The sequence below is a fragment of the Scomber japonicus genome, chromosome 16 (assembly GCF_027409825.1).
Source record: "Scomber japonicus isolate fScoJap1 chromosome 16, fScoJap1.pri, whole genome shotgun sequence".
Taxonomy (NCBI): Eukaryota; Metazoa; Chordata; class Actinopteri; order Scombriformes; family Scombridae; genus Scomber; species Scomber japonicus.
The window spans coordinates 4,635,316-4,659,631 of NC_070593.1; the positions used below are offsets into that span (position 1 = coordinate 4,635,316).

Sequence of the window (24,316 nt, forward strand, 5' to 3'; positions counted from 1 at the left end):
GAAGGAAGGAAGGAAAGGAAGGAAAAAGAAGCAGAAGGAAGGAAGGAACGAAGGAAGAAAAAGAAGACAGAAGGAAGGAAGGAAGGAAAGAAGGAAAAAAAGAAGACAGGAGAAGAGAAAGAAGACAGGAAGGAAGGAAAGAAGGAAATAAAGGAAGGAAGGAAGGCAGGAAGGAAGGAAAATAAGACAGGAAGGAGAAGGAAGGAAGGAAGGAAGGAAGGAAGAAAAAGAAGACAGGAAGGAAGGAAGGAAGGACAGGAAAAATAAGACAGGAAGGAAGGAAGGGAGGATGAAGGGAAGTGGGCCGTATTAGACCCCTCGGCGGGCCGGATCTGGCCCACGGCTCCCGCATGTTTGACACCCCTGCCTTAAATATTATAGAGTAGGCGGGGATGGGAAGAAGAAGAGGCGGCACCTTAAAATGAAATCCTCATCAGTTATGGCGCTGCCTGTTGACCAGCAGGTAAAGGGTTTGTCCTGTTCTGGGGAATATTGCTAAACTAAAGGTGGATGTTTAAAGAATATCAAAGTCTGAAAAGTCTGTGAAGATCCTGAGCAGCTTTTTATCCACGAAAACTATAAATAGGACTCTGAGAGAGCGATGAGTATCTCTGCTGTGATTTCACATTTCAGCAGCAACGCGTCTGGATTATAGAGACGAGTCGATCATCTGACGCTTCAGACAGACGATAAACTGTCTGAAATGTGATGCTGCTGCTGCTGCTTATCGTCTTTCTGGGGTAAAGTGAGGCGGCTCGTTGAAAAGAGAAGCAAAAAAAGAAAAAAGAAAAGAAAAGAAAAATAGAAACTTTATGTTCTTCTGCTTTTTCTTTTATAGCAGAAGGGTCAAACTCATTTTCATTCAAGGGCCACATGAAGGAAGGAAGGAAAGGAAGGAAGGGAAAATAAGACAGGCAGGAAAGAGGGAAGGAAAAGAAGATAGGAAGGAAAAATGGAAGAAAGGGAGGGAGGACAGATGGAAGGAAGGAAAGAAGGAAGGAAAGGAGGAGGGAAGGAAGGAAAGAAGGAAGGAAGGAAAATAAGGCAGGAAGGAAAGAGGGAAGGAAAAGAAGATAGGAAGGAAAACTGTAAGAAAGGGAGGGAGGACAGATGGAAGGAAGGAAAGAAGGAAGGAAAGGAGGAGGGAAGGAAGGAAAGAAGGAAGGAAGGAAAGGAAGGAAAATAAGACAGGAAGGAAAGAGGGAAGGACAAAAGGAAGGAAGGAAAAGAAGATCGGAAGGAAAAATGGAAGAAAGGGAGGGAGGACAGATGGAAGAATGGAAGGATGGAAGGAAGGAAGGAAGGAAGGAAGGAAGGAAAATAAGACAGGAAAGAGAAATGGAAGATCCTAACCCTAACCCTTCAGGGGGCCAGTTCTGGCCCACGGGCCGCATGTTTGACACCCCTTAAAAATGTGGAACTTCAAGCTGTAAAATAACTCACCTGTTATAAGTTGCATGTCGTATTCTGTTTGTGTCCAGAAGCTTTTATAAAACACGGCCATTTCTTCACTGCTCAGGTTCGGCCGTCGTCCTGGGAGGGGGGGGGGGGGGAAGGGGGGAAAGAGAGAGAGAGAGAGGGAGAGGAGAGAGAGAGAGAGAGACGAGAGAGAGAGAGAGGAGAGAGAGAGAGAGAGAGAGAGAGGAGAGAGAGAGACAGAGAGAAAGAGAGAAGAGAGAGAGAGAGAGAGAGAGGGGAGAGGGGAGGGGGGGAAAGAGAGAGAGAGAGACGGGGAGAGAGAGAGAGAGAGAGGGAGAGAGAGAGAGAGGGGGGGGGGGGGGGGGGAAAGAGAGAGAGGGGGAAGACACAGAGAGAGAGAGAGGGAGAGAGAGGGAGGAGAGGGGGGAAGACAGAGAGGAGAGAGAGAGGGAGAGAGAGGGAAAGAGAGAGAGAGAGGAAGAGATCAAAAGAGAGCAGAGAAGGGGGGAGAGAGAGAGAGAGGGGGGAGAGAGAGAGGGGAAGAGAGAGAGAGAGAGAGAGAGGGGGAGAGAGAGAGAGCGAGAGAGAGGGGGCGAGAGAGAGGGGAAGAGCGAGCAGAGAGAGAGAGAGCGGGGACGAGAGAGAGAGAGAGCACCCCGGGACAACGTTACTGTATATTCTTCTTATTTAAAATCAGCAGCTGTTACCTGAAGATGAATCATATGTCCGCAGTGAGTTAGTTATGTTTAAAGTATAAATCATAAAAGTAGAAGAGCTTCATCTCCTCACCTTGCTCATCACGCAGAGGCAAACCTTTCGCCTTCAGCTGTGAATGGATGAAAGTTTCTTTTTCCTGCAGAAAGCAAATAAAGAATAAAAGATGTGATGAGTCATACGGCTGAAACCTCCAGAAGAAAAGAAAGATAATACAGTAAGAAGACCTTGAGTCGGTTTGTCACACTATTATTTTCCATGGTTTGAACTTTTTGGTGCTTTATATAGCAGATGAGAAACGAAAATATAACAACTTACAGGGCTCAGATTCGTCTCCATGACAACAGAGCAAACTGAGAGTTGAAAGCTCCAGAAAATATAACAACTTACAGAGCTCAGATTCGTCTCCATGACAACGGAGCAAACTGAGAGTTGAAAGCTCCAGAAAATATAACAATTTACAGGGCTCAGATTCGTCTCCATGACAACGGAGCAAACTGAGAGTTGAAAGCTCCAGAAAATATAACAACTTACAGAGCTCAGATTCGTCTCCATGACAACGGAGCAAACTGAGAGTTGAAAGCTCCAGAAAAAGCTTGTAAGTGGAGTTTGATTTTTATTTCACTGTTGTTTTAAAAAAATATTATTATTATTATTATTATTATTATTATTATTATAGCTTTTAAATCCATACATACACTTAATCTGTCTTAATGGCTTGTCAGTTATCTGTGAAGTACTTTGAACTGCACTAAGCTGTAATGAAAAGTGCTTAACAAATGAAGATTGATTGATTTATTGATTTATTGATTGACTGACAGTAAAGCCTTCCTGCACTTTAAATGTGTGACTAAGCCTTAATTAACTGGTAGCTGCACCCACGATACGTCAATCTCCTGCTACTGGTCACTGTGCAGCTCTAGTGAACAGTCGTCTCTCACTTCCTCTCTACTTGCTTCGTACCTTTCTAAAAGAGATGTTCTGCTTAATCCAGAAGTCGTGGTTCCAGTCCTCCGTCTCCTGCCTCAGGTGCCTCAGCCGTTTCTCCAGCTCCGACTCGTTTTCGGGTATGCGGTAAACGATGGGCCCGCAGGTGTTGGACAGCTGGTTCGGAGGGACCGATCCAGTCGTGTGTGGAGCTGGCTGACGGTTTGAAGATAGATCTCTACACAGGAAACAGAGAATAAGACATCTTTGAGTTGAGAGGATAAAACTAAGATATTTATTGATGATTTTATAGTCTTAGTAAACCTCACACACAAACTATATTCAATAACAATATAAACCCTAACCCTGCTGCTTGTAGAGGTATAAATACATTCAGCACACACTACTACTACTACAGTCTACAGTTAGCCAGTTAGCTGAGTTAGCCGCCGAGTTAGCAGCTGAGTTAGCCCTCCGAGCTAGCCGCTAACCTAGCAGCTGAGTTAGCCGCCGAGTTAGCCACCGAGTTAGCCACCGAGTTAGCCGCCGAGCTAGCAGCTGAGTTGGCAGCAGAAAGCTCTCAGGTGTAGCGTCCATGTTTCTGGTAGAGGTGGTGACTTTGATTGACAGGTGACACTTGGTAGGGGGGCGGGGTTTCAGCGGGACTCGGAGGCCACGGCCCACAGCATTTGGGAGCAGAGGGAAAGAGGCTGATTTTTACACAACTTTGAAGCCTAATTTCATATATTTGGCGATTTTTTTAATCATTCAAATTTGGCAGGGGTGGTGTAACAACACACTTTTCTGTGGTATATGTCAAACTCAGAACACATATTTATTCTTACTTTACACACAGACTTTAAGGTTCAGTTGAAAACATATTAATACCATTTTTTAAAGTCGTCACACTGGTTTCTCGTCACTTTCACTTGTTTTTTTTTAAAGCTCTTCATGGTCTTGCAGCAGCCTGTTTATCTTGATACGCAACCAGTACGACACCTCAGGCCTTTCTGAGTGTTTCAAATGTTTAAAATTTGCAGGAAAAAGAAAAACTTTTCACAAAGGAAACTTTTTGTTTTCTTGCTCCGAGCTGCTGGAAGCGCCAGCCTGAAGGATCTGAGAGCTGCAGAGAGTAAAACTTCTTCAGCCTGACTTTGGATCTGAATTATTAATGATATATATATTCTATTTTTTTATCCAATTCTTAGCTTATAAGAGATGCATGTTATTTTCTTTCATATAAGCTTATAATTACTGTATGTGTGCATTACTATTTGTTTGTATTATCTACATCAGGGGGTGTCAAACATGTGGACCGTGGGCCAGAACCGGCCCACAGAGGGGTCCAATCTGGCCCACTTTCCTTCCTGGTCTTCTTTTATTCCTCTCGTCCGTCCCTTCCTTCCTTCCTTCCTCCCTCCCTTCCTTCTTTCCAGTCTTCCTTCTTCCTTCCTTCCTTCCTTCCTTCCTTCTCTTCCTTCCTTCCTTCCTTCCTTCCTTCCTCCTTCCTTTTAATGATCCGGCCCACATGAGATCAAATTGGGCTGTATGTGGCCCTTGAATGAAATGAGAAGCACTTTGAATTACACTAACCTGCAACACACACAAAGTTTGACTGAGAAATCCTCTGCAGCAGATTACATGAAGCAACATCTTTAAAAAATGTACTTAAGACTTCACTTGTTATGCTACAGTATTATTTAAAAACACTATAAATGTCAAGAAGGACTTTAGAGTAAGGATGTAAAGAAAGTAACCTAAAGACAGCGTGGAGGGGGCGAATTCAACTTAAATCTCTGAGTAAAAGCTGCAGTCTGTAACTATTGTTGAGTTATATTTGCTCAGATTATCATTATGATCTGACAGTAGAATAAGATCTAAATCCACTGTCTCTGAGTCTACACTGCGTTCATAATGTGATCTGCAAGAATCCACCTCTCCCCGAGTTAAAACAACCATTCAGAGTCTGGAGGAGGGTCAATGACGCTGTACACACAAGGCCAAAATATCTAAAACAACCCCATCATTTAAATTATGTTTAATTAAAATACATTATTATTATGAGTAGGGCTGGGCAATTAATCAAAAAATAATCGAAACCGACATTTAGAAACTCTAATCGACTTAATCTTGCTCATGTCAGTTAATGGTGGTGTTCACTGTTGCCATGACACAAAGGTTGCATATCTTTAAGGAATTTGAAAACTTGTCTCCAGTGATCATTTGAACCCAAACCATGATCTTTACATAGTTCTAGTCAAGTAAACTAGACATTAACCACAGCTTAGTCACACCTTAAAACATCTTTACTTTCACTCCCTAAAGATCCTCATGTGTGAGGGCAGCAGTGGAAAATACTAAACTAAAGAAACTGTGAAAATACATCATTGATCATGAAGGGTGGAGATAATCCTTCATTAATCATAATCCAGGTTAAAAGTTCAATTAATCATCATCATTTCGCCCAGCCCTAATTTTGAGTCAACAAATAAGAAAAGTATATCTATCAAATGTTTTAATTTAAGATCACTTATACCATTTTCATTTATTTACTTTTTTTTAATTCCTTATTTAAATTATTTTACACTTCCTCCTTTAATAGTTTAATAGTTTACTGGTGAACTGGAAGGTCTGGTTGTTTGTATTCTCTCTGTTTGTTCATGTTCCTCTCGTTGGGAGGGGCGTTCAGGTTCCTCTTATTGGGAGGGGCGTTCAGGTTCCTGTTATTGGGAGGGGCGTTCAGGTTCCTCTTATTGGGAGGGGCGTTCAGGTTCCTCTCGTTGGGAGGGGCGTTCAGGTTCAACTCGTTCAAATTTCCCCTTTTTCTTCCTCATAACTACACAGTGCAGCTTAAACGTTACAGCTGTCACGTGCTTGTTTAAATAAGCAGCAGCTGTCACACTGAAGCCTCCTTATCATTTCTAACCAGACTGCACCATGAAAAAGGCAGCGAAGAAGCCCGGAGCTCGTCCAGAGACTCACGACTCAGGAAGCAGGTAGTTATTAACCAAAAGAAACAAAAACAAAACGCTCATTCAGAGTCTCTTAATTTATATAAAACACACACAGCAGGCTCAGAGTCATCACTTTATGATTTATGTTATATACCTGTGGGGAAATTACAGTTTATTTAACTACTAATGCAATTTTAAAATACTTATTGCTATTTTATGCTACTGCTCAGAGGGGAATATTTAATTTTTTTATTCTATATTTAATTTTTTAACTCCACTATTTGACAGCAAGTAATTAATATCCTACATACTACATGCTTATAAATTAAACCATACAACTCTACATGAAGTAGTTAAAGAGCTAAACCAATGAGTTGATTGTCACAAAATAAACTGGAAACTATTTTTATAATTAATGAATGCATATTTTAAAGAGCGAACAACTAATTTATTAATTGAGAGAATAACCAACAGACTCATCAATCATGAAAATAACCTTTAGTCGCCCTAACATATAGTTTTATTTAATTAATGTTCAAACTGCAGGACTTCTAGATATACTCAATATTTCTTGGGCTGCAACTAATAACTTTTTTCATTATGAATTAATATTTTACCCATTTATTTGATTAATTAATTAGTTGTTTAGTTTATAAAATGTCAGAAGATACTGAAAAATGTTTCCCAAAGCCTCAGGTGAAATACTCAAATGTCTTAATCTGCTCTACAACTCAAATATATTCAGTTTACTCTCATAGAGAAGCTGGAATCAGAGAATTTGGACATTTTTACTTTATAAAAATGACTCAAAGTGTTTAAATCAGTTATCAAAACAGCTGACAAGTAATAGATTAATAAACCTAGCAGCTTGTAAATGGCAGATAGAGTCAGGAATGAGAAGAAGGCCCTTAAATATTACTATTACTACTCTATTTAAACTCTTTTTAATGCACTATGATTGCACCTTATATGTGAATGCATGTGACAACCTATAAACCTGATTGATTGACTGACTGATTGATTGATTGATTGTAAAACACACATGCTGGAGAAAAAGGAGCTTACATACCTAACACTACCTCTAAAACTCACACAATCAACCTGAGATGTCATGTTATTGATAATATATTAGTATTATATTAGTGTTATGCAGGATTATTGATTAACTCTCCAAACTTTGGGTGTATATTCCTATTTCTAATCTTATTTAAACTATTTTTAATGCACTATGATTGCACCTTATATGTGAATGCACGTGACAACCTATAAACTTGATTGACTGTAAAATGAGACACGCGCTGGGGAGAAAGGAGCTGACCTTACATTGACCTGCCACTACCTCTAAAACTCACACATTCAACCTGAGATGTCATGTTATTGATCATATATTGATACTATATTGGTGTCATGCAGTGTTATTGATGAACTCTCCAAACCTTGGGTGTTTTGTCCTGCTGTGTCGCCTCTGTGGAGCTGCACTTCCGGCTGCTGCTCGCTGCTCGGAGGCTGAAGGGACTGAAAACCCTCCGAGCTAAACATCTGGCTGCAGCTGCATCAGCCATCTAAACCCCGCCGATGAGTTTAATGTTATAACTGAGACATTAACGTCAGGCAGGGATGCAGCTCATGTCCTTGTGTGTATGTTACCAGTCATCCGGTCACGTGGGTCCAACTAGGAAAAAGGTGCGCTTTAGAAAATTCACCAGCACAGCCATGTTGGAGCAGGCGGGCGGTGTTTACTATTGAGATGAGAGGAGGGTGAAATAAAATAGTCAACAATAGATTAAAAAAATACTTTTACTGTAATACTTTAAATACATCACTCATAATACTGCAGTACTTTTACTGTAATACTGCATACTACATCACTATAATACTGCAGTACTTTTACTGTAATACTTTAAATGCATCACTCATAATACTGTAGTACTTTTACTGTAATACTGCACACTACATCACTCATAATACTGCAGTACTTTTACTGTAATACTGCATACTACATCATTCATAATACTGCAGTACTTTTACTCTAATACTGCATACTACATCACTCATAACACTGCAGTACTTTTACTGTAATACTGCATACTACATCACTCATAATACTGCAGTACTTTTACTGTAATACTGCATACTACATCACTCATAATACTGCAGTACTTTTACTGTAATACTGCATACTACATCACTCATAATACTGCAGTACTTTTACTACAATAGGATTGATCATGCAGTACTTTTACTGTAATACTGCATACTATATCACTCATAATACTGCAGTACTTTTACTGCAATACTGCATACTACATCACTCATAATACTGCAGTACTTTTACTGTAATACTGCATACTACATCACTCATAATACTGCAGTACTTTTACTGTAATACTGCATACTACATCACTATAATACTGCAGTACTTTTACTGTAATACTGCATACTACATCACTATAATACTGCAGTACTTTTACTGTAATACTGCATACTACATCACTCATAATACTGCAGTACTTTTACTGCAATACTGCATACTACATCACTCATAATACTGCAGTACTTTTACTGTAATACTGCATACTACATCACTATAATACTGCAGTACTTTTACTGTAATACTGCATACTACATCACTATAATACTGCAGTACTTTTACTGTAATACTGCATACTACATCACTCATAATACTGCAGTACTTTTACTGTAATACTGCATACTACATCACTATAATACTGCAGTACTTTTACTGTAATACTGCATACTACATCACTATAATACTGCAGTACTTTTACTGTAATACTGCATACTACATCACTCATAACACTGCAGTACTTTTACTGCAATAGGATTGATCACACAGTACTTTTACTACAATAGGATTTATTGTGCAGTACTTTTACTGCAATAGGATTTATTATGCAATACTTTTACTGCAATAGGATTTATTATGCAATACTTTTACTGCAATAGGATTTATTGTGCAGTACTTTTACTGCAATAGGATTTATTGTGCAGTACTTTTACTTGTAATAAAGTATTTTTACTTTGCTGTATTGAGGCTCTAAATACTTCTCTCTCCACCTCCTGCAGTCTTTGGCTTTGTTTACTAACCCCGCCCTTGTGCCTTGGAGCCCAACCCGCACGCCCCTTTAACCAAATGACGCGCCTCTAATCTCAAATGTTGGACAAACAAAAAATATCCACCGCTTTAGAAAAACAACCTCTTAAACCTTCCCACTTACGAGACAGCAGCTGTATGCATTTCCTCCTGCGTACGTACTCAATTATTTACACCTTAAATAATCTTTAAAACACATTTTTATCCGCTGACGTGAAGCCTTTAATTTAACTCCCAAAACCAAGCAAAGAAAAAAAAAAAAAAACTCCGTGATAGTTAAAAAAAAAAAAACTAGGGAGAGAAACCGGATGAAAAAAAGTATCTAGGAGAAGGTGGCTAGGTAATGTTTAGCTTTAATCAGAGGAGGTGCGCACTTTCCTACCACACTTCAGATGGCTGTACGCTGGTTATGCAGGTAAGCATTAAAACACCGTGCACGTGTTGAGCTGTTTTATGGCGTGTTTGGGGCAAAACAAAAGCTGCAAGTATTCGTGCAAAAGGTGGGGCTGAAGTCAGGTGATCATCTGTAGCATAGCATGACAGATAAATGGAGGAAGAGGAGGAAGAGGGCACACAGGGTTCAACACGCTGCTGGGATATTTTAAAAGGCTTGAAATAGACTGTTTAAGTGTGTATGTGAGGCTTTTTTGGGGGGGTATTTACGCATGTTGGGGGTAAGTTGTTTTTAAAGGGGAGCAGAGGAAGCCCCCTTTGGTAGCCTGTGGGAGGGGCAACACAGCAACAAACCCCCCCAGACCGCAGTCAGTCAGTCGGTCGTCTGGTGCTGAAGCTGACCGGAGCAGCAGCATCTTTTTACCCAGCATCTACACACATTTTTTGGGTGTATTTTTCCTCCCTTTTTTCTGTGTGTGTGTGTGTGTGTGGATTAGTATTATTTATTATTTTTATTGGATGTCACTTCCCTTCAAGAACCGCCCTGCTTTTGTCTGATGGAAACACACATCCGGCAAAAATGTGTGCGAATGTTTTCGGAGTGTTGAAAAGGTGAGAGGAAATAACAATGCTGCTGCTGCTGTTAATGCTGCTGCGTGTGCATGTGTGTGTAAGGAAGCGTGTGCATGTGTGCGTGCCTGTGTGTGTGTGTAAGGTAGCGTGTGTGTGCATGCATGTGTGTGTGGTGTCAGCTCCTAGAAGATGCACTGAGGTGTTTGGAGGTTATGATAATGTGGTGAATCGTTGTCCAGCTGCATAGATAGATAGATAGACAGATAGATATACAGGTCCCCCATCCTTTACACCAGCAGCCCCCCCCCACCCCCCTCCCCTCTCTCTCCCCCCTTTCCCCCCAAAAAGATGGGGTTTTCCGGGGGTGACATAATGCGCAAAGCCGTGCAGGACCGGTGCAGGACTGGGTGCATGCATGCAAGCTGCCTGATGGGGTTTTTTTTTTTTTTGGAAGATTTAAGGATGAGGATGAGGAAGAGGAGGAGGAGGGTCATTGCATGTTACCTCCAGCTCAGTTAGCTTTAGTGCATCATGCTGTGTGACTCATGGGAAGGAAGACTTGATTCCTACTAGCAAAGCCTATTCTTAGCTCAGGCAGTGCTGTGGTGGAGTAACTATAGTTACATGGAAAGGCCCTCATGTCATTATAATGTAACTGTAATCTGTAATATGTGGAGTTAAATTATAGTTATTTATTGAAATGTTGAGTCAGATCCTTTTTAAAGCCTGGCCTGCACACACTGAGGTTTAATTATCATAATAATATAATGATCATAATAAAGTTAGAGACGTGCAGACTACCAGAGGGAGAGTGAAATGACGTCTGGATACTAACATTAGTTTTAAATGTCACATACGAGAGCTGCTGCTGACAATTATTCACATTATTGAGTAATTTGATTATTTAAAATTCAACAAGTTATTAATGCATGCTGCTGCTATCAGCCCTTTAAAGACTTAAATTTGTATTTATTTGAATGTTGTTGTTGTTTTTATTTAATTTATTTGTTGTTTATGTTTGACTGTTGCCTAGAAACCAAATTGCCCCTCAAGGTTAATGAAGACAACTTGAACCTTAAAATTCAGAAAACAGTGAAAAATATCCAGTTCAGCTTCAGCTTCTCACATGTGAATATTTAATTCTTTCTTTTAGTCTAAGACAGTAAACTGAATATCTTTTGATTGTGGGCGTTACTTTATGACATTTTTCACTATTTCCTGACATTTTATTGATTTGAGTTTATCAAGGTGATAACTGATGGATGAATCGATATGAAAATCATCTTTAGTTGCAGCCTTAAAGCAGCAAATCTTCACACTGGAACATCTGGAATCAGTGAATAATGTGTAATAAGTTGAATCTCTATAATCAGAATAGTTATATTAATAATATTTTATGTGGATTGACTGTAAAGCTGCAGCGAATAGTCACACAACATCAACCTGCAACTATTCTGATAAACAAATAACTGTTTTAATCTTTTCATTAAGCAAAAATAGCAAAGAGAGAAGGAGGAAGGAAGGAAGGAATGGAGGGAGGGAGGAAGGAATGGAGGGAGGGAAGGAAGGAAGGAAGAAGGAAGGAATGGAGGTAGGAAGGAAGGATTGGAGGTAGGAAGGAAGGAATGGAGGAAGGAAGGAAGGAAGAAGGAAAGAATGAAGGAAGAAGGAAAGAATGGAGGGAGGAAGGAAGGAAGGAAGGAAGGAAAGAATAGAGAGAAGGAGGAAGGAAGGAATGGAGGTAGGAAGGAAGGAATGGAAGGAATGGAGGTAGGAAGGAAGGAATGGAGGGAGGGAGGAAGGAAGGAAGGAAAAGAGAGAAGGAGGAAAGAAGGAAGGAATGGAAGGAAGGAAGAAGGAATGGAAGGAAGGAAGAAGGAAGGAATGGAGGTAGGAAGGAAGGAATGGAGGAAGGAAGGAAGAAGGAAAGAATGGAAGGAGGAAGGAAGGAAAGAATAGAGAGAAGGAGGAAGGAAGGAATGGAGGTAGGAAGGAAGGAAGAAGGAAGGAATGGAGGTAGGAAGGAAGGATTGGAGGTAGGAAGGAAGGAATGGAGGAAGGAAGGAAGAAGGAAAGAATGGAGGGAGGAAGGAAGGAAGGAAAGAATAGAGAGAAGGAGGAAGGAAGGAATGGAAGGAAGGAAAGAAAAGAGAGAAGGAGGAAGGAAAGAAAAGAGAGAAGGAGGAAGGAAGGAATGGAGGGAGGAAGGAAGGAGGGAATGAAGGAAGGAAGGAAGGAAGGAAAAGAGAGAAGGAGGAAGCAAGGTATGGAGGGAGGAAGGAAGGAGGGAATGAAGGAAGGAAGGAAAAGAGAGAGGACTTAAATATGATGCTTTGAAGCTTTTCAGTGTCGTACATGATAATAAACTGAATTTAATTTAGAGTTTTGACCTTTAATCAGACTCTGAGAGATTAAAACAGACATTCAGGAGGGTTTCTTCTTCATGTTTTAATATTTAACATGTTACATAATGCATATATTGCTGTTTTTAATTCTTTGAAATCAACATTTTTTTTTAACGTGGGTTTATTTGGAGCACACATGGGTTTAAATGGAGTCACAGTACCAATTAAACCCACTTTATTCATCAAATATCTTTATTTTATATTCTAAAATCTACATGAACTAATGCATATATTTAAAATGAGAGATAAATGTTGATTTATAAGAAATGATCTCCCTTATAAATCATGTCAGTATCCATGACAACACAGCTGGACTTAGATTTTGGTGCTTAATGGGAACACTTAGCCTAACAGCTGAAAGTTACATTACTTTAACCCTCCTGTTGTCCTCAAGTCAAGGAAGGAAAGGAGGGAGGGAGATAAGAAGGAAGGGAGGAAGAAAGAAGGAAAGGAGGGAGGAAGGAAGCAAGGAAGAAGGAAGGAAATGAGGGAGAAAGGAAAGGAGGGAGGGAGGAAGAAGGAAGGAAGCAAGGAAGAAGGAAGGAAAGGAGGGAGAAAGGAAAGGAGGGAGGGAGGAAGAAGGAAGGAAAGGAGGGAGGAAGGAAGGGAGGGAGGAAGAAGGAATGAAAGGAGGGAGGAAGGAAGCAAGGAAGGAAGGAAGGAAAGAAGGGAGGGAGGAAGAAGGAAGGAAAGGAGGGAGGAAGGAAGGAAGGAAGGAAGAAGGAAGGAAAGGAGGAAGGAAGGAAGGAAAGGAGGGAGGAAGGAAGGGAGGAAGAAAGAATGAAAGGAGGGAGGAAGGAAGCAAGGAAGGAAGGAAGGAAAGAAGGGAGGGAGGAAGAAGGAAGGAAAGGAGGGAGGAAGGAAGGGAGGAAGGAATGGAGGGAGGGAGAAAAGAAGGAAGGGAGGAAGAAAGAATGAATGAAAGGAGGGAGGAAGGAAGCAAGGAAGAAGGAAGGAAAGGAGGGAGAAAGGAAAGGAGGGAGGAAGGAAGGGAGGAAGAAGGAATGAAAGGAGGGAGGGAGGAAGGAAGCAAGGAAGGAAGGAAGGAAAGGAGGGAGGGAGAAGGAAGCAAGGAAGAAGGAAGGAAAGGAGGGAGAAAGGAAGGAAGGGAGGAAGAAGGAAGGAAAGGAGGGAGGAAGAACGAAGGAAAGGAGGGAGGAGGAAGGAAAGAAAGGAGGGAGGGAAAAAGGAAGGAAGGGAGGGAGAAGGAAGGGAGAAAGAAGGAATAGTCAAAACAGACGAGTCAATTTGACCCAGGAGGACGATACAAAGGTTAATGAAGTAATATAAATAGTTACGTTACTTCTAACATTTTACATAAGCTAACTAATAATCTGAAACCTATGACATCACCCTCCTTCCTCTCCTTCCTCTCCTTCCTCTCCTGTCTCTTGTCTCTTGTCTCTTGTCTCTTGTCTCTTGTCTCTTGTCTCTTGTCTCTTGTCTCTTGTCTCTTGTCTCTGTCTCTCTTGGATCGAACTATTTGGGGACGAGGTGTTTGCCAGACTGGAGCAGCGGATTTTGTTCAGATTATCCTAATAAATAAATAAATACTCAGATTTATTATAAGCTCTGGCCTCCATTTATCTGTCAATGCCTCCTCCCCTCGCCCTCTTACATAAAAAACAACAAGTACTTTTATTTATTTTTTTTGGGGGGGGGGGTGGAGTGGCGGAGGGGGGCATCTGATATATAATCCAGCTTCTTCTAATAAGTGTAATTTCTGCTGCTGATAAACAAACTGCATCGTAATGACGGACTCAGTCTCATGATGTAACGTCTCTCATGAGCCACGCTGACAAATACAAACCTAAAATCCTCCAAACCGCTCCTCAGCTTAATCCTGTGTGTTACCATTCACCCAGTATAGTTGGTATTTTAAAAAAGGAAACTTTTAAAGAGAGAAGGAAGGAAGGAAGGAATGGAGGGAGGGAGGAAGGAAGGAAGGAAGGAAGGAAGGAATGGAGGGAGGGAGGAAGGAAGGAAGTAATGGAGGGAAGGGAGGAATGGAGGAAGGAAGGAAGGGAGGGAGGGAGGGAGGAAGGAAGGAAGGAAGGGAGGGAGAGAGGAAGGAAGGAAGGAAAGAAAAGAGAGAAGGAGGGAGGAAGGATTGGAAGGAATGAATGAATGGAGGGAGGGAGGAAGGAAGGACAGACGGAAGGAAGGAAGGAAAGATAGAAAGAAAAGAGAGAAGGAGGAAGGAAGGAAAAAGGAAGCAATGGAGGGAGGAAGGAAGGAGGAAAGAAGGAATGGAGGGAGGAAGGAAGGAAGGAAAGAAAAGAGAGGAAGGAATGAATGGAGGGAGGAGGGAAGGAATGAAGGAAAAGAGAGAAAGGACAGAGGAAAGAAGGAAGGTAGCATGGAGGAAGGAAGGAAGACAGAAGGAAGGAAGGAAGAAGGAAGGAAGGAAGGAATGGAGGGAGGAAGGAAGGAAGGAAAGAAAAGAGAGGAAGGAAGGAAGGAAGGAAGGAAGGAATGAATGGAGGGAGGGAGGGAGGGAGGGAGGGAGGGAGGGAGGGAGGAAGGAAGGAAGGAAAAGAGAGGAAGGACGGAGGAAAGAAGGAAGCTACCAGGGAAGAAGGACGGAAGGAAGGAAAGGAAAGAGAGAAGGAGGAAGGAAGGGAGAAGGAAGGAATGGAGGGAGGAAGGAAGGAAAGAAAAGAGAAAGGAAGGAGGTAATGACAGACAGTCTCATGATGTAACGTCTCTCATGAGCCACGCTCCTCCTCTTAATCCTGTGTGTTATCAGTCACCCGCTAGATGGTATTTAAAAAAAGGAAACTTTTAAGGAGAGAAGGAAGGAAGGAAGGAAGGAAAAAAGGAATGGAGGGAGGGAGGAAGGAAAGAAGGAAGGAATGGAGGGAGGAAGGAAGGAAGGAAAAGAGAGGAAGGAAGGAGGGAAGGAAGGAAGGAAGAAGGAAGGAATGGAGGGAGGGAGGGAGGAAGGAAGGAAGGAAGGAAGAAAGGAAAAGAGAAGGAGGAAGGAAAGAAGGAATGGAGGGAGGGAGGAAGGAAGGAAGGAAAGAAAGAAAAGAGAGAAGGAGGAAGGAAGGAAAAAGGAAGCAATGGAGGGAGGAAGGAATGAAGGAAAAGAGAGAAAGGACAGAGGAAAGAAGGAAGGTAGCATGGAGGAAGGAAGGAAGGAAGGAAGACAGAAGGAAGGAAGGAAGGAAGGAAGACAGAAGGAAGAAGGAAGGAAGGAAGGAAAAGAGAGGAAGGACGGAGGAAAGAAGGAAGCTAGCAGGGAGGAAGGACGGAAGGAAGGAAGGAAGGAAAGGAAAGAGAGAAGGAGGAAGGAAGGAAGAAGGAAGGAAGGAATGGAGGGAGGGAGGAAGGAAGGAAGGAAAAGAGAGGAAGGAAGGAGGTAATGACAGACTCAGTCTCATGATGTAACGTCTCTCATGAGCCACGCAAACAAAACAACCTAAAATCCTCCAAACCGCTCCTCAGCTTAATCCTGTGTGTTACCATTCACCCGCTAGATGGTATTTAAAAAAAGGAAACTTTTAAGGAGAGAAGGAAGGAAGGAAGGAAGGAAGGAAGGAAGGAAGGAAGGAAGGAATGGAGGGAGGGAGGGAGGAAGGAAGGAAAGAAAAGAGAGGAAGGACGGAGGAAAGAAGGAAGGTGGCAGGGAGGAAGGATGGAGGAAAGAAGGAAGGAAGGAATGGAGGGAGGAAGGAAGGAAGGAAGGAAGGAAGGAGGGAATGAAGGAAGGAATGGAGGGAGGAAGGAAGGAAGAAAGGAAGAAGGAAGGAATGGAGGGAGGGAGGAAGGAAGGAAAGGAGAGGAAGGAAGGAAGGAAGGAAGGAGGGAATGAAGGAATGAAGGAAGAGAGAGGGGAAGGTAGCAGGGAGGGAGGGAGGAAGGAATGGAGGGAAGGGAGAAGGAGGAAGGAATGGAATGGAAGGAAGGAATGTAAGTTAATCTACTGCAGTAGAGTAGTAGTTCCTCTCTCAACCAGTAGAAGACATTGTGAACAGCTGATTATTCATGAAAAAAAATACCGTCATATACCGTGAAACCGCTTTTATTTTGAAAAATACTGTGATATACATTTTTGGTCATACCGCCCAGCACTAATATCGACTTTTATTGGATGATATATTGTCTCAGAAATAATCAATAATCGATTAATCAAATATCCCAATATCTTTGACCAAATACATCAGTCTCGACAGTATTGTAGTGATGACTGTATCGGTGGTTTCACTAAATATTGACACAATGAGACTAACTTTAGTTTTAAATGTCACATATAAATAATAACTACCTAGAAATAACCAAACGTGGGCTGCTACTAACTATTATTCACATTACTGAGGAATCTGCTAAATGATTTTCTCTATTAATCATTTAATTGTCCAAATTCTCTTATCTCAAGGAAGGAAGGGGAGAAGGAAGGAAGGGGAGAAGGAAAGGAGGAAGGAAGGAAAGAAAAGAGAGAGGAAGGAAGGAAGGAAAGAAGGAAAAGAGAGAGGAAGGACGGAGGAAAGAAGGAAGGTAGGAGGGAGGAAGGAAGGAGGGAAGGAAGGAAAGAAAAGAGAGAGGAAGGAAGGAAGAAGGAAGGAATGGAGGGAGGGAGGGAGGGAGGGAAGGAAGGAATAGAGGGAGGAAGGAAGTAGGGAAGGAAGGAAAGAAAAGAGAGGAAGGAAGAAGGAAGGAAGGAAGGTAGGAGGGAGGGAGGAAGGAAGGAAAGAAGGACTGAAGGAAAGAAGGAAGGAAAGAAAAGAGAGAGGAAGGAATAGAGGGAGGGAGGTAGGAGGGAGGAAGGAAGGAAGGAGGGAAGGAAGGAAGTTAAAGAGAGAGGAAGGAAGGAAGGAAGAAGGGAAGGAAGGAAGGAAAAGAGAGGAAGGAAGGAAGGAAGGAATAGAGAGAGGAAGGAAGGAAGGAAGGAATAGAGAGAGGAAGGAAGGAAGGAAGGAACAAACAGTCAAAACAGATGGGGTCAATTTGACCCTTGAGGACGACAGGACGCACTTGACTCTATTTTCTGACACATTTTGGAGCATTTGATCCTTTCTTTAATGAGACAGTAACAGTTTAGAGAAGACAAGGTCACATCTGAGGAGGAGTCTTCTTTAATGAGACAGTAAGAGTTTAGAGAAGACAAGGTCACATCTGAGGAGGAGTCTTCTTTAATGAGACAGTAACAGTTTAGAGAAGACAAGGTCACATCTGAGGAGGAGTCTTCTTTAATGAGACAGTAAGAGTTTAGAGAAGACAAGGTCACATCTGAGGAGGAGTCTTCTTTAATGAGACAGTAACAGTTTAGAGAAGACAAGGTCACATCTGAGGAGGAGTTAACAGGTTTGTTCTGAGTAGAGTTGAATTGGGGATACATTTCACAGCCTGAGGCACCTGTGACACAGTTTATGAGGCAAATCCTCCCACATGTGGCAGAGACTCACTGCAACAGTTCTCTCTCTTCCTTCCTTCCTCTCTCCCTCCCTCTCTCTCTCTCTTCCTTCCTTCCTCTCTCTTCCTTCCTTCCTCTCTCCCTCGTCCTTCCTTCCCTCCTCTCTCTCTCGTCCTTCCTTCCTTCCTTCCCTCCTCTCTCTATCTCTCTCGTCCTTCCTTCCTTCCTTCCCTCCTCTCTCTCTCTCTCTCTCTCTCGTCCTTCCTTCCTTCCTTCCCTCCTCTCTCTCTCTCTCTCTCTCGTCCTTCCTTCCTTCCTCTCTCTCTCGTCCTTCCTTTCTCTCTCTCTCTCTCTCTCTCTCTCTCTCTCTCTCTCTCTCTCTCTCTCTCTCTCTCGTCCTTCCTTCCTCTCTCTCTCTCCGTCTCTCGTCCTTCCTTCCTTCCTTCCTCTCTCTCTCATCCTTCCTTCCTTCCTCCCTCTCTCCCTCCCTTCCTTCCTTTCTCTCTCCCCCTCTCCCCTTCAGTATTTAAAGCTTGACAGACAGGCAGCATCTCTCTCTCCTTTTTTTTTTTTTCTTTTTGAATTTTTAATATATTTTAAATGTGGATTAGAGAGCACATCATCATCCTCATCATCATCACCATCAGCAAACAAGCAGCGGTACAGATACTGGGATCGGTTGTCATGTGGGTGTTCTTGTCGAGACCAAATGTAGGTTAACCTCATTCCTTTTCTTTTTTTTCTTGCAGTGGGTTTTTAAGGACACAATATTGTACATGAGAAAAAAGAAGGTAGTGTGGGTTCTGTCTGGAAGATGTAAGATGGGTTTTGACCCTTTTTTTAGGTTAATGTGAAGTTAACCCTCCTGTTGTCCTCCCGGGTCAAATTGACCCCATCTCTTTTGACTGTTCCTTCTTTCCTTCCTTCCTTCTTCCCTCTCTTTAATTTTTCCTTCCTTCCTTCCTCCTTCCTTCCTTCCTTCTCTCCTAAATTCCTTCCTCTGTTCGTCCTTACTCCTTTCCTTCCTTCCGTCCTTCCTTCCTTCCTCCTCCAAAATGTGTATTAAACTTGAATTAAAAAAAAGGAGAGGAGGAAGGAGGAAAAGAGGAAGGAATTAAGGAGAGAAGGAAGGAAAGAAGGAAGGAAGGAAGGAAGGAAATGAGTAAGGAGGGAGGAAAGGAGGAAGGAATTTTTATTTTATTTTATTTATTTTATTTTTATTTTATATTATTATTTTATATTTTATTGTATTTTTATTTTATTGATTTTATTTTATTTTTATTTTATCGTATTTTTATTTTTTTATTTATTTTTAATAATGCGTATTTTTCACTATTTTCTGACATTTTAAAGACAAAATGACCGATCGGTTAGTCGAGAAAATACGTTTTTAAAGTTTTTAGTTATGAAAGTGATCGATTATCCAAAATATTGCTAATTTTCTATCTTTTACTGATCATCTAATAGACTTAAAGGGAACAACAGTCAGGTGTCTTTATGAACAGAGACAGTGAAAAACATCAGCTGGTCACTGCTCTCTGTTTCTAAATACCTTCAAACCTAAATTACTGTACTGGAATTTCTTTTTTATTACTTATCAGCTGAAATATACACAGATACTAATCATTTATCTGTGCTGCTCTGCTGGTCAGCTGATGTTTTTAAGACTTGATTATTTAAATTAATATATTATAGTTTAATGATTTTAGCTTCCAGGCTGGATGTTTGACACGTTAAGCTTCATGACATCTTGTTTTTTTTCCTCCTCCTGTCCAACAATCACAAGTCTTCCCGTCGGTGTCAAAAGGTCAAATGTCTCTGAACGACTCTAACATCTTGTGTGCTTCAGCCAGGAATGCTGATTATGCTTTTGTTCCCACTTGAACTGTTCTGCACTTTTGTTCTCACACGTCAACGCCACCGCAGCAACAGCAGCAGAGGCAGCATCAGTATGTCACATGTTACGATGCACGTGACCCCGGCTTCATGGTGGCTTCATTTACAGCCTTTATGTCCAAACACACTGTTGTAAATTCCTCTGGACTCGATGGAGATTTAAATGTTTGGCTGAGGCCACGGAGTCTGTCTTCTCTGCCAGCTGCTGTTTGGAAGTTATCCAGACATTAGTGGGAGGTCCTATTCAGCCTTTGTTAGCCGCCAGAATGTGGAAAGTAACTTCTGAAGTAATCCAGTCATTGTGATGAGCGGACAATGATGTAAGCTCTCTGTCCCGGCTCCACTGAGGCTCCCTGTGTGTGTGTGTGTGTGTGTGCCCGCTCTCAATTGTTGCTTATTGTTCTGACTTCCCTTCATCCTCCTTTTCTTTTTTTTTTCCAGCCTGTTCGGGAAGCCCTTTGATGGCGGGAAGAGGATGGACCACGGCGGTCCACAGCAGCAGCAGCATCCGATGGATCAGCAGCAGCAGCCGTACCACCCGCAGCACCCCGCCATGATGCGTCTGTACGAGGTGCAGAAGGAGGTGGCGTCTCTGGGTCCGCAGGTCTGCACCTTCAGCGGCCTGCAGAACGACCGTGAGTACAAGCGTCTGGAGCGAGATCTGACGCGGCTGCTGCTGGAGGTGGACCAGGTGGACACGGAGGGCAAGATGGAGCTGCAGGGGGGGCGGAAGAGAGCGGCGCAGGAAGTGGAAGGCCTGCTGCGCTACCTGGAGGAGAACGCCAAGCACCCGTCCCGTCTGGCCATCGAGCACCTGAGCACGGAGGCGCGGCGGCTGGTGGACGAGCGCGTGGTGGCGCCTCAGCGTTCGGGCGGAGTCGCCGAGATCAACGACGAGCTGGTGGACGAGCTACAGCAGCTGGTGCTCAGGCTCACACAGGTGAAGACGGAAGGGAGGGTGCCGCTCCGTAAAGCTCGCTACCGGGCGCTGACACGCCTCTGCGCCGTGCAGGACGTGCTGGAAGGACGGACGCAGCAGCAGACGCTCTCCCTGCCGCTGTCGGGCGACACCCACGAGGCGGTGAGCTGCATCAACCAGGTGATGGTGAAGGTGAGCGTGGCGCGTAGTCAGCTGGTGGCGCTGCTGATGGGGCTGAGCGGGAGGGACAGCTGCGCACACCTGTCACGCATCCTGACGGAGATGCAGGTGGAGCTGGACGCGCTGGATGTTTCCGGGAACGCTGCGATCAGAAATTACCGGAAACAGGTCGTGGAGGAGATTAACGGGCTGCTGAAACATCTGGACCTGGAGGGGGAGGGAGACGACACCCGCAGGTGAGCAACACGCACCGATCACAGCTGCAGCTAATCTTCATTATCTTCATTATTGATTAAAGCTACCGTTACCTTGGTTACATTTTTACAAATTTTTTTGTTTAGGTTAAAATGCTAATAACAAGGTAATGACACTCTAAAATGTGTGAGAGATCCACCAGACATAGAAAATCATCATTATTCAGTGAATGATATGATTGGCCGAGCAACCTGCCCGTTTTCCTCTTCCGCGTTACGTAATTGCGCGCACTCTAATACGGAAGAGAGTCTGTTGTGGATAATACAAACATCCATGATACACGGAGATAGCTGTAAACAGACAGTAGCGACTGACAATGACCAACAAAAGCTTGGTCACAGGGAAAAAGAAAACTATATCAGAAGTTTTTTCAAAGTGCTGTGTGAAATGCAAGAAAGGTAAGAGTCGCTTTAAGCTGCAGATTATCCAGTGTCCATAGTGACGTTAGTTCCTGTCGCAAAATCATTTTTACCGCCATGTTTGACGAGCTGGACGACAACTCAAAATAGTTTATTAATGTTTGTTCTTGTTCTAAAAATGTTTTAACTAGGGCTGTCAGCGTTAACGCGTTAATCGCGATTAGATTAATGCAATCCATAACGCGTTCATTTTTTTTAATCTCATTTTAATGTTGCAAGCCTTTTTGTCCCTTCTACTCACCCGTAGACGGCTCCTCTAGCTGTAGCGCTATGCTTTGAAGTGGCCTCCTGCAGTAAACCTACCGCGCTGATGGAAAGTAAGAGAGCTACTGGACTTTTGAACGGCTTGTTTAACTTTAAAACACTTCCAGACGCTTCAGTTGACAAGTCAAAAGTAAAATGCAACCTGTGTCAAACAGAGTTTAACTACCACCGGAGTACGTGGAGTTTGAGTTAGCACCTCCACGCTAAACACCCAGGTGCAGCCAAGCGAGCCTCAGCTCCACCAAAGTACCATTTTGGAGTGTGGGAGTCGCAGCAGAGCCGTGATTGATTCCCAGTTAAGACACTCTGGTAAGAAATGCTTTACATTATGGGCTTAAAACTGCCTTCAAATGTAAAATAACAGGATTTTAAACATGCAATTCAAAATGCGATTAATCGTGATTAACTATGGAAATTCTGCGATTAATCTCGATTAAAAAAATTAATCGTTTGACAGCCCTAGTTTTAACCCCTTTAAATTTGACTTAACCATATGGACACAAAAAAATATAATTGACCCATATACTGATATTGGTAATTATAAATCCATATGAATATAATAATGATTCATCTGCATCACTCAGCCCTCTAAGTTCTGACACGACGGTTCATAACGAGTTAGATCATCTCCTCTCTGGATCTGTATTTTGTGGATCTTTCAAAGTGATCCAGTGTTTGTCTCTTCAGGTACGACTTGGCGCAGAACAACTCCATCCGCGAGATCGAGGCGGTGCGAGCTCACGTCTCCCACCTGAGAGAAGGCATCCTGCGGCACTGCGCGATGGGCGACCTCGGCTTCAGACCCAAAGCCGAGCTGCAGAGCCTCCTCACGCACCTGGACCAGGTGGACACGGCCAAGAACCCGTGCATCCGAGAGGCCCGCCGCCGCGCCGTGGTGGAGGTCCAGGCCATCATCACCTTCCTGGATCTCCGCGAGGCCCTTTGTCGCCGGCAGCCGGGCCCCGCCGAGCACCCGTCGCACCGGGCCGTATGGATGGTCCTGGGGAGCCTGTCGGACCTCCAGGCTCAGGTTCTGGGCTTCGACGGGAAGCGGGTCGACAAGAGCTACATGATGCTGGAGGAGATGCTGACCAAACAGCTGCTGGCGCTGGATGCTGTGGACCCACAGGGAGACGAGATGACCAAGATGGCGCGGAAGCAGGCGGTGAAGTTTGCCCAGAACATTCTCAACTATCTGGACATGAAGACGGACGAGTGGGAGTATTGATTGATTGATTTATTGATTGATTGATTAACTATCGCAGTGGTAGCCATGTTACTAGGTGAGTGGACATCGCTGCAGGAATGAAAGGAGCTGATAAAAATTTGTATAAATTAAAAAAAAAAAAACTCTACAAAAAAAAACCTACTAAAAACTGGTACGATATCGTTCCACCGACTGAACTCTGTAAATATGGACTCAAATCCCCAGAATGCACTGCAGCAGCGCTTTTATTTTCATCTTTTTTGTGGTAGTCGTGGCCGAAAACCTGCTGAGAAGTCAACAACAGAGAAGAAGAAGAAGAACTCCTTTTTTGTGAAACACACTTTGAATTTGTGTGTGAGATTTTCTTTCTGAATCTCCCGAATGTGTGCGTGTGTGTGTGTGTGTGTGTGCGTGTGTGTGTGTGCGTGTGTGTGCGTGTGTGTGTGTGTGTGTGTGTGTGTGTGTGTGTGTGTGTGTGTGTGTGTGTGTGTGTGTGTGTGTGTGTGTGTCGCTGTATTAGTGTTTGGTTGTCAAAGCTTGCTGCCAAAGCACTATAAAAACAACGCCTGTTACAGCTGTCGTCGTATCCTCCAGATTGATAAATTACCCCGGTTGTGATGGATTTGCTCAGCAGCCGCTTCCCCGTCCGGCCCGATTAAGCCGAGTGTCAGTCGTTAGCGGAGACGGCTAGTGCACGTGTGACCTAATTTGGGAGAGACTCGTCCACTGATTGTTCCACCTGTTGGCCGATTTCGAGTGTTTATAAAATATCCAAATATCCTGAGAGTTTATTTTATTTTATTTTATTTTATTTTTGCTGCAGTTTGTATCGAGGAAATCAAAAATATGCTCCGACTCTTATTTGGCAAAAGCAGATGACGTAAATGTTAAATATAGGAAGATAATTTAATCTGCCGTGTGAAATGTGCTTTTATATCATTTAGAAAGATTTGTGTGTGTGTGGAGGGGGTGAGAAGGTTGTAATATTGGAAGCAAAAAAACTAAAACCATGCAAACATTGGCCTGCTGAGCGAAATGAAGCCAGGTAATCTGTGTTTAAACAGAGATGTAATTAGAGGGAGAAAAAACTAAAAAAAAGTGGGAGTTTGGCATTAATGACATCCATCCGCTGCGTGACCCTGTTTATCCCCTCACAGCATTTATAGTCCGTGACTCTGGTAGCTCTCCAATCCAACCATTCCCCTCCAAAAAACACAAGTCTGGAAACAGAACGCAGCTGTCACGGTCAGCCAATGAAATAATAAATAAATAAACACACCCAAAAAAAAAAAAGAAGAAGAGGGCGAACCTGTTTACAGC

At 42.9% G+C, this 24,316-nt stretch overlaps 3 protein-coding genes across 3 annotated transcripts in view; 2 read left to right on the plus strand and 1 right to left on the minus strand.

The window, feature by feature from the left end:
- Positions 1-674, plus strand: part of LOC128375815 (transcription factor IIIB 90 kDa subunit-like) — a 68,231-nt gene extending 67,557 nt beyond the window's left edge. The window contains exon 12 of the mRNA XM_053336230.1: positions 634-674. Within this exon, the coding sequence (XP_053192205.1) occupies positions 634-674 (41 nt within the window). The remainder of the gene's footprint in view (positions 1-633) is intronic.
- Positions 675-724: 50 nt separating this feature from the next.
- LOC128375816 (cytochrome c oxidase assembly factor 8) lies at positions 725-7,662 on the minus strand. Its single transcript, XM_053336232.1, is given in 6 exon segments — positions 725-735; positions 1,444-1,533; positions 2,209-2,272; positions 3,097-3,249; positions 3,251-3,298; positions 7,451-7,662. Coding segments are annotated over 6 exon segments (492 nt in total). The 5' UTR covers positions 7,577-7,662.
- Positions 7,663-9,430: 1,768 nt separating this feature from the next.
- Positions 9,431-23,154, plus strand: bag5 (BCL2 associated athanogene 5). The gene is made up of 3 exons (XM_053336053.1): positions 9,431-9,544; positions 20,194-21,087; positions 22,477-23,154. Exons 1-3 carry the CDS (start codon positions 9,522-9,524, stop codon positions 23,015-23,017), a joined length of 1,458 nt encoding a protein of 485 aa, XP_053192028.1. The 5' UTR covers positions 9,431-9,521; the 3' UTR covers positions 23,018-23,154.
- The last annotated feature ends 1,162 nt before the right edge of the window (positions 23,155-24,316 follow it).

What these genes read in the sequence shown, in the direction of transcription:
- bag5 (XM_053336053.1), top strand. Translation starts at nt 9,522, where the DNA reads ATGGCTGTACGCTGGTTATGCAG. An exon ending in GCTGTACGCTGGTTATGCAG is followed by an intron (nt 9,545 to 20,193) that starts GTAAGCATTAAA and finishes TTTTTTTTCCAG; the next exon opens with CCTGTTCGGGAAGCCCTTTG. An exon ending in GAGGGAGACGACACCCGCAG is followed by an intron (nt 21,088 to 22,476) that starts GTGAGCAACACG and finishes TTGTCTCTTCAG; the next exon opens with GTACGACTTGGCGCAGAACA.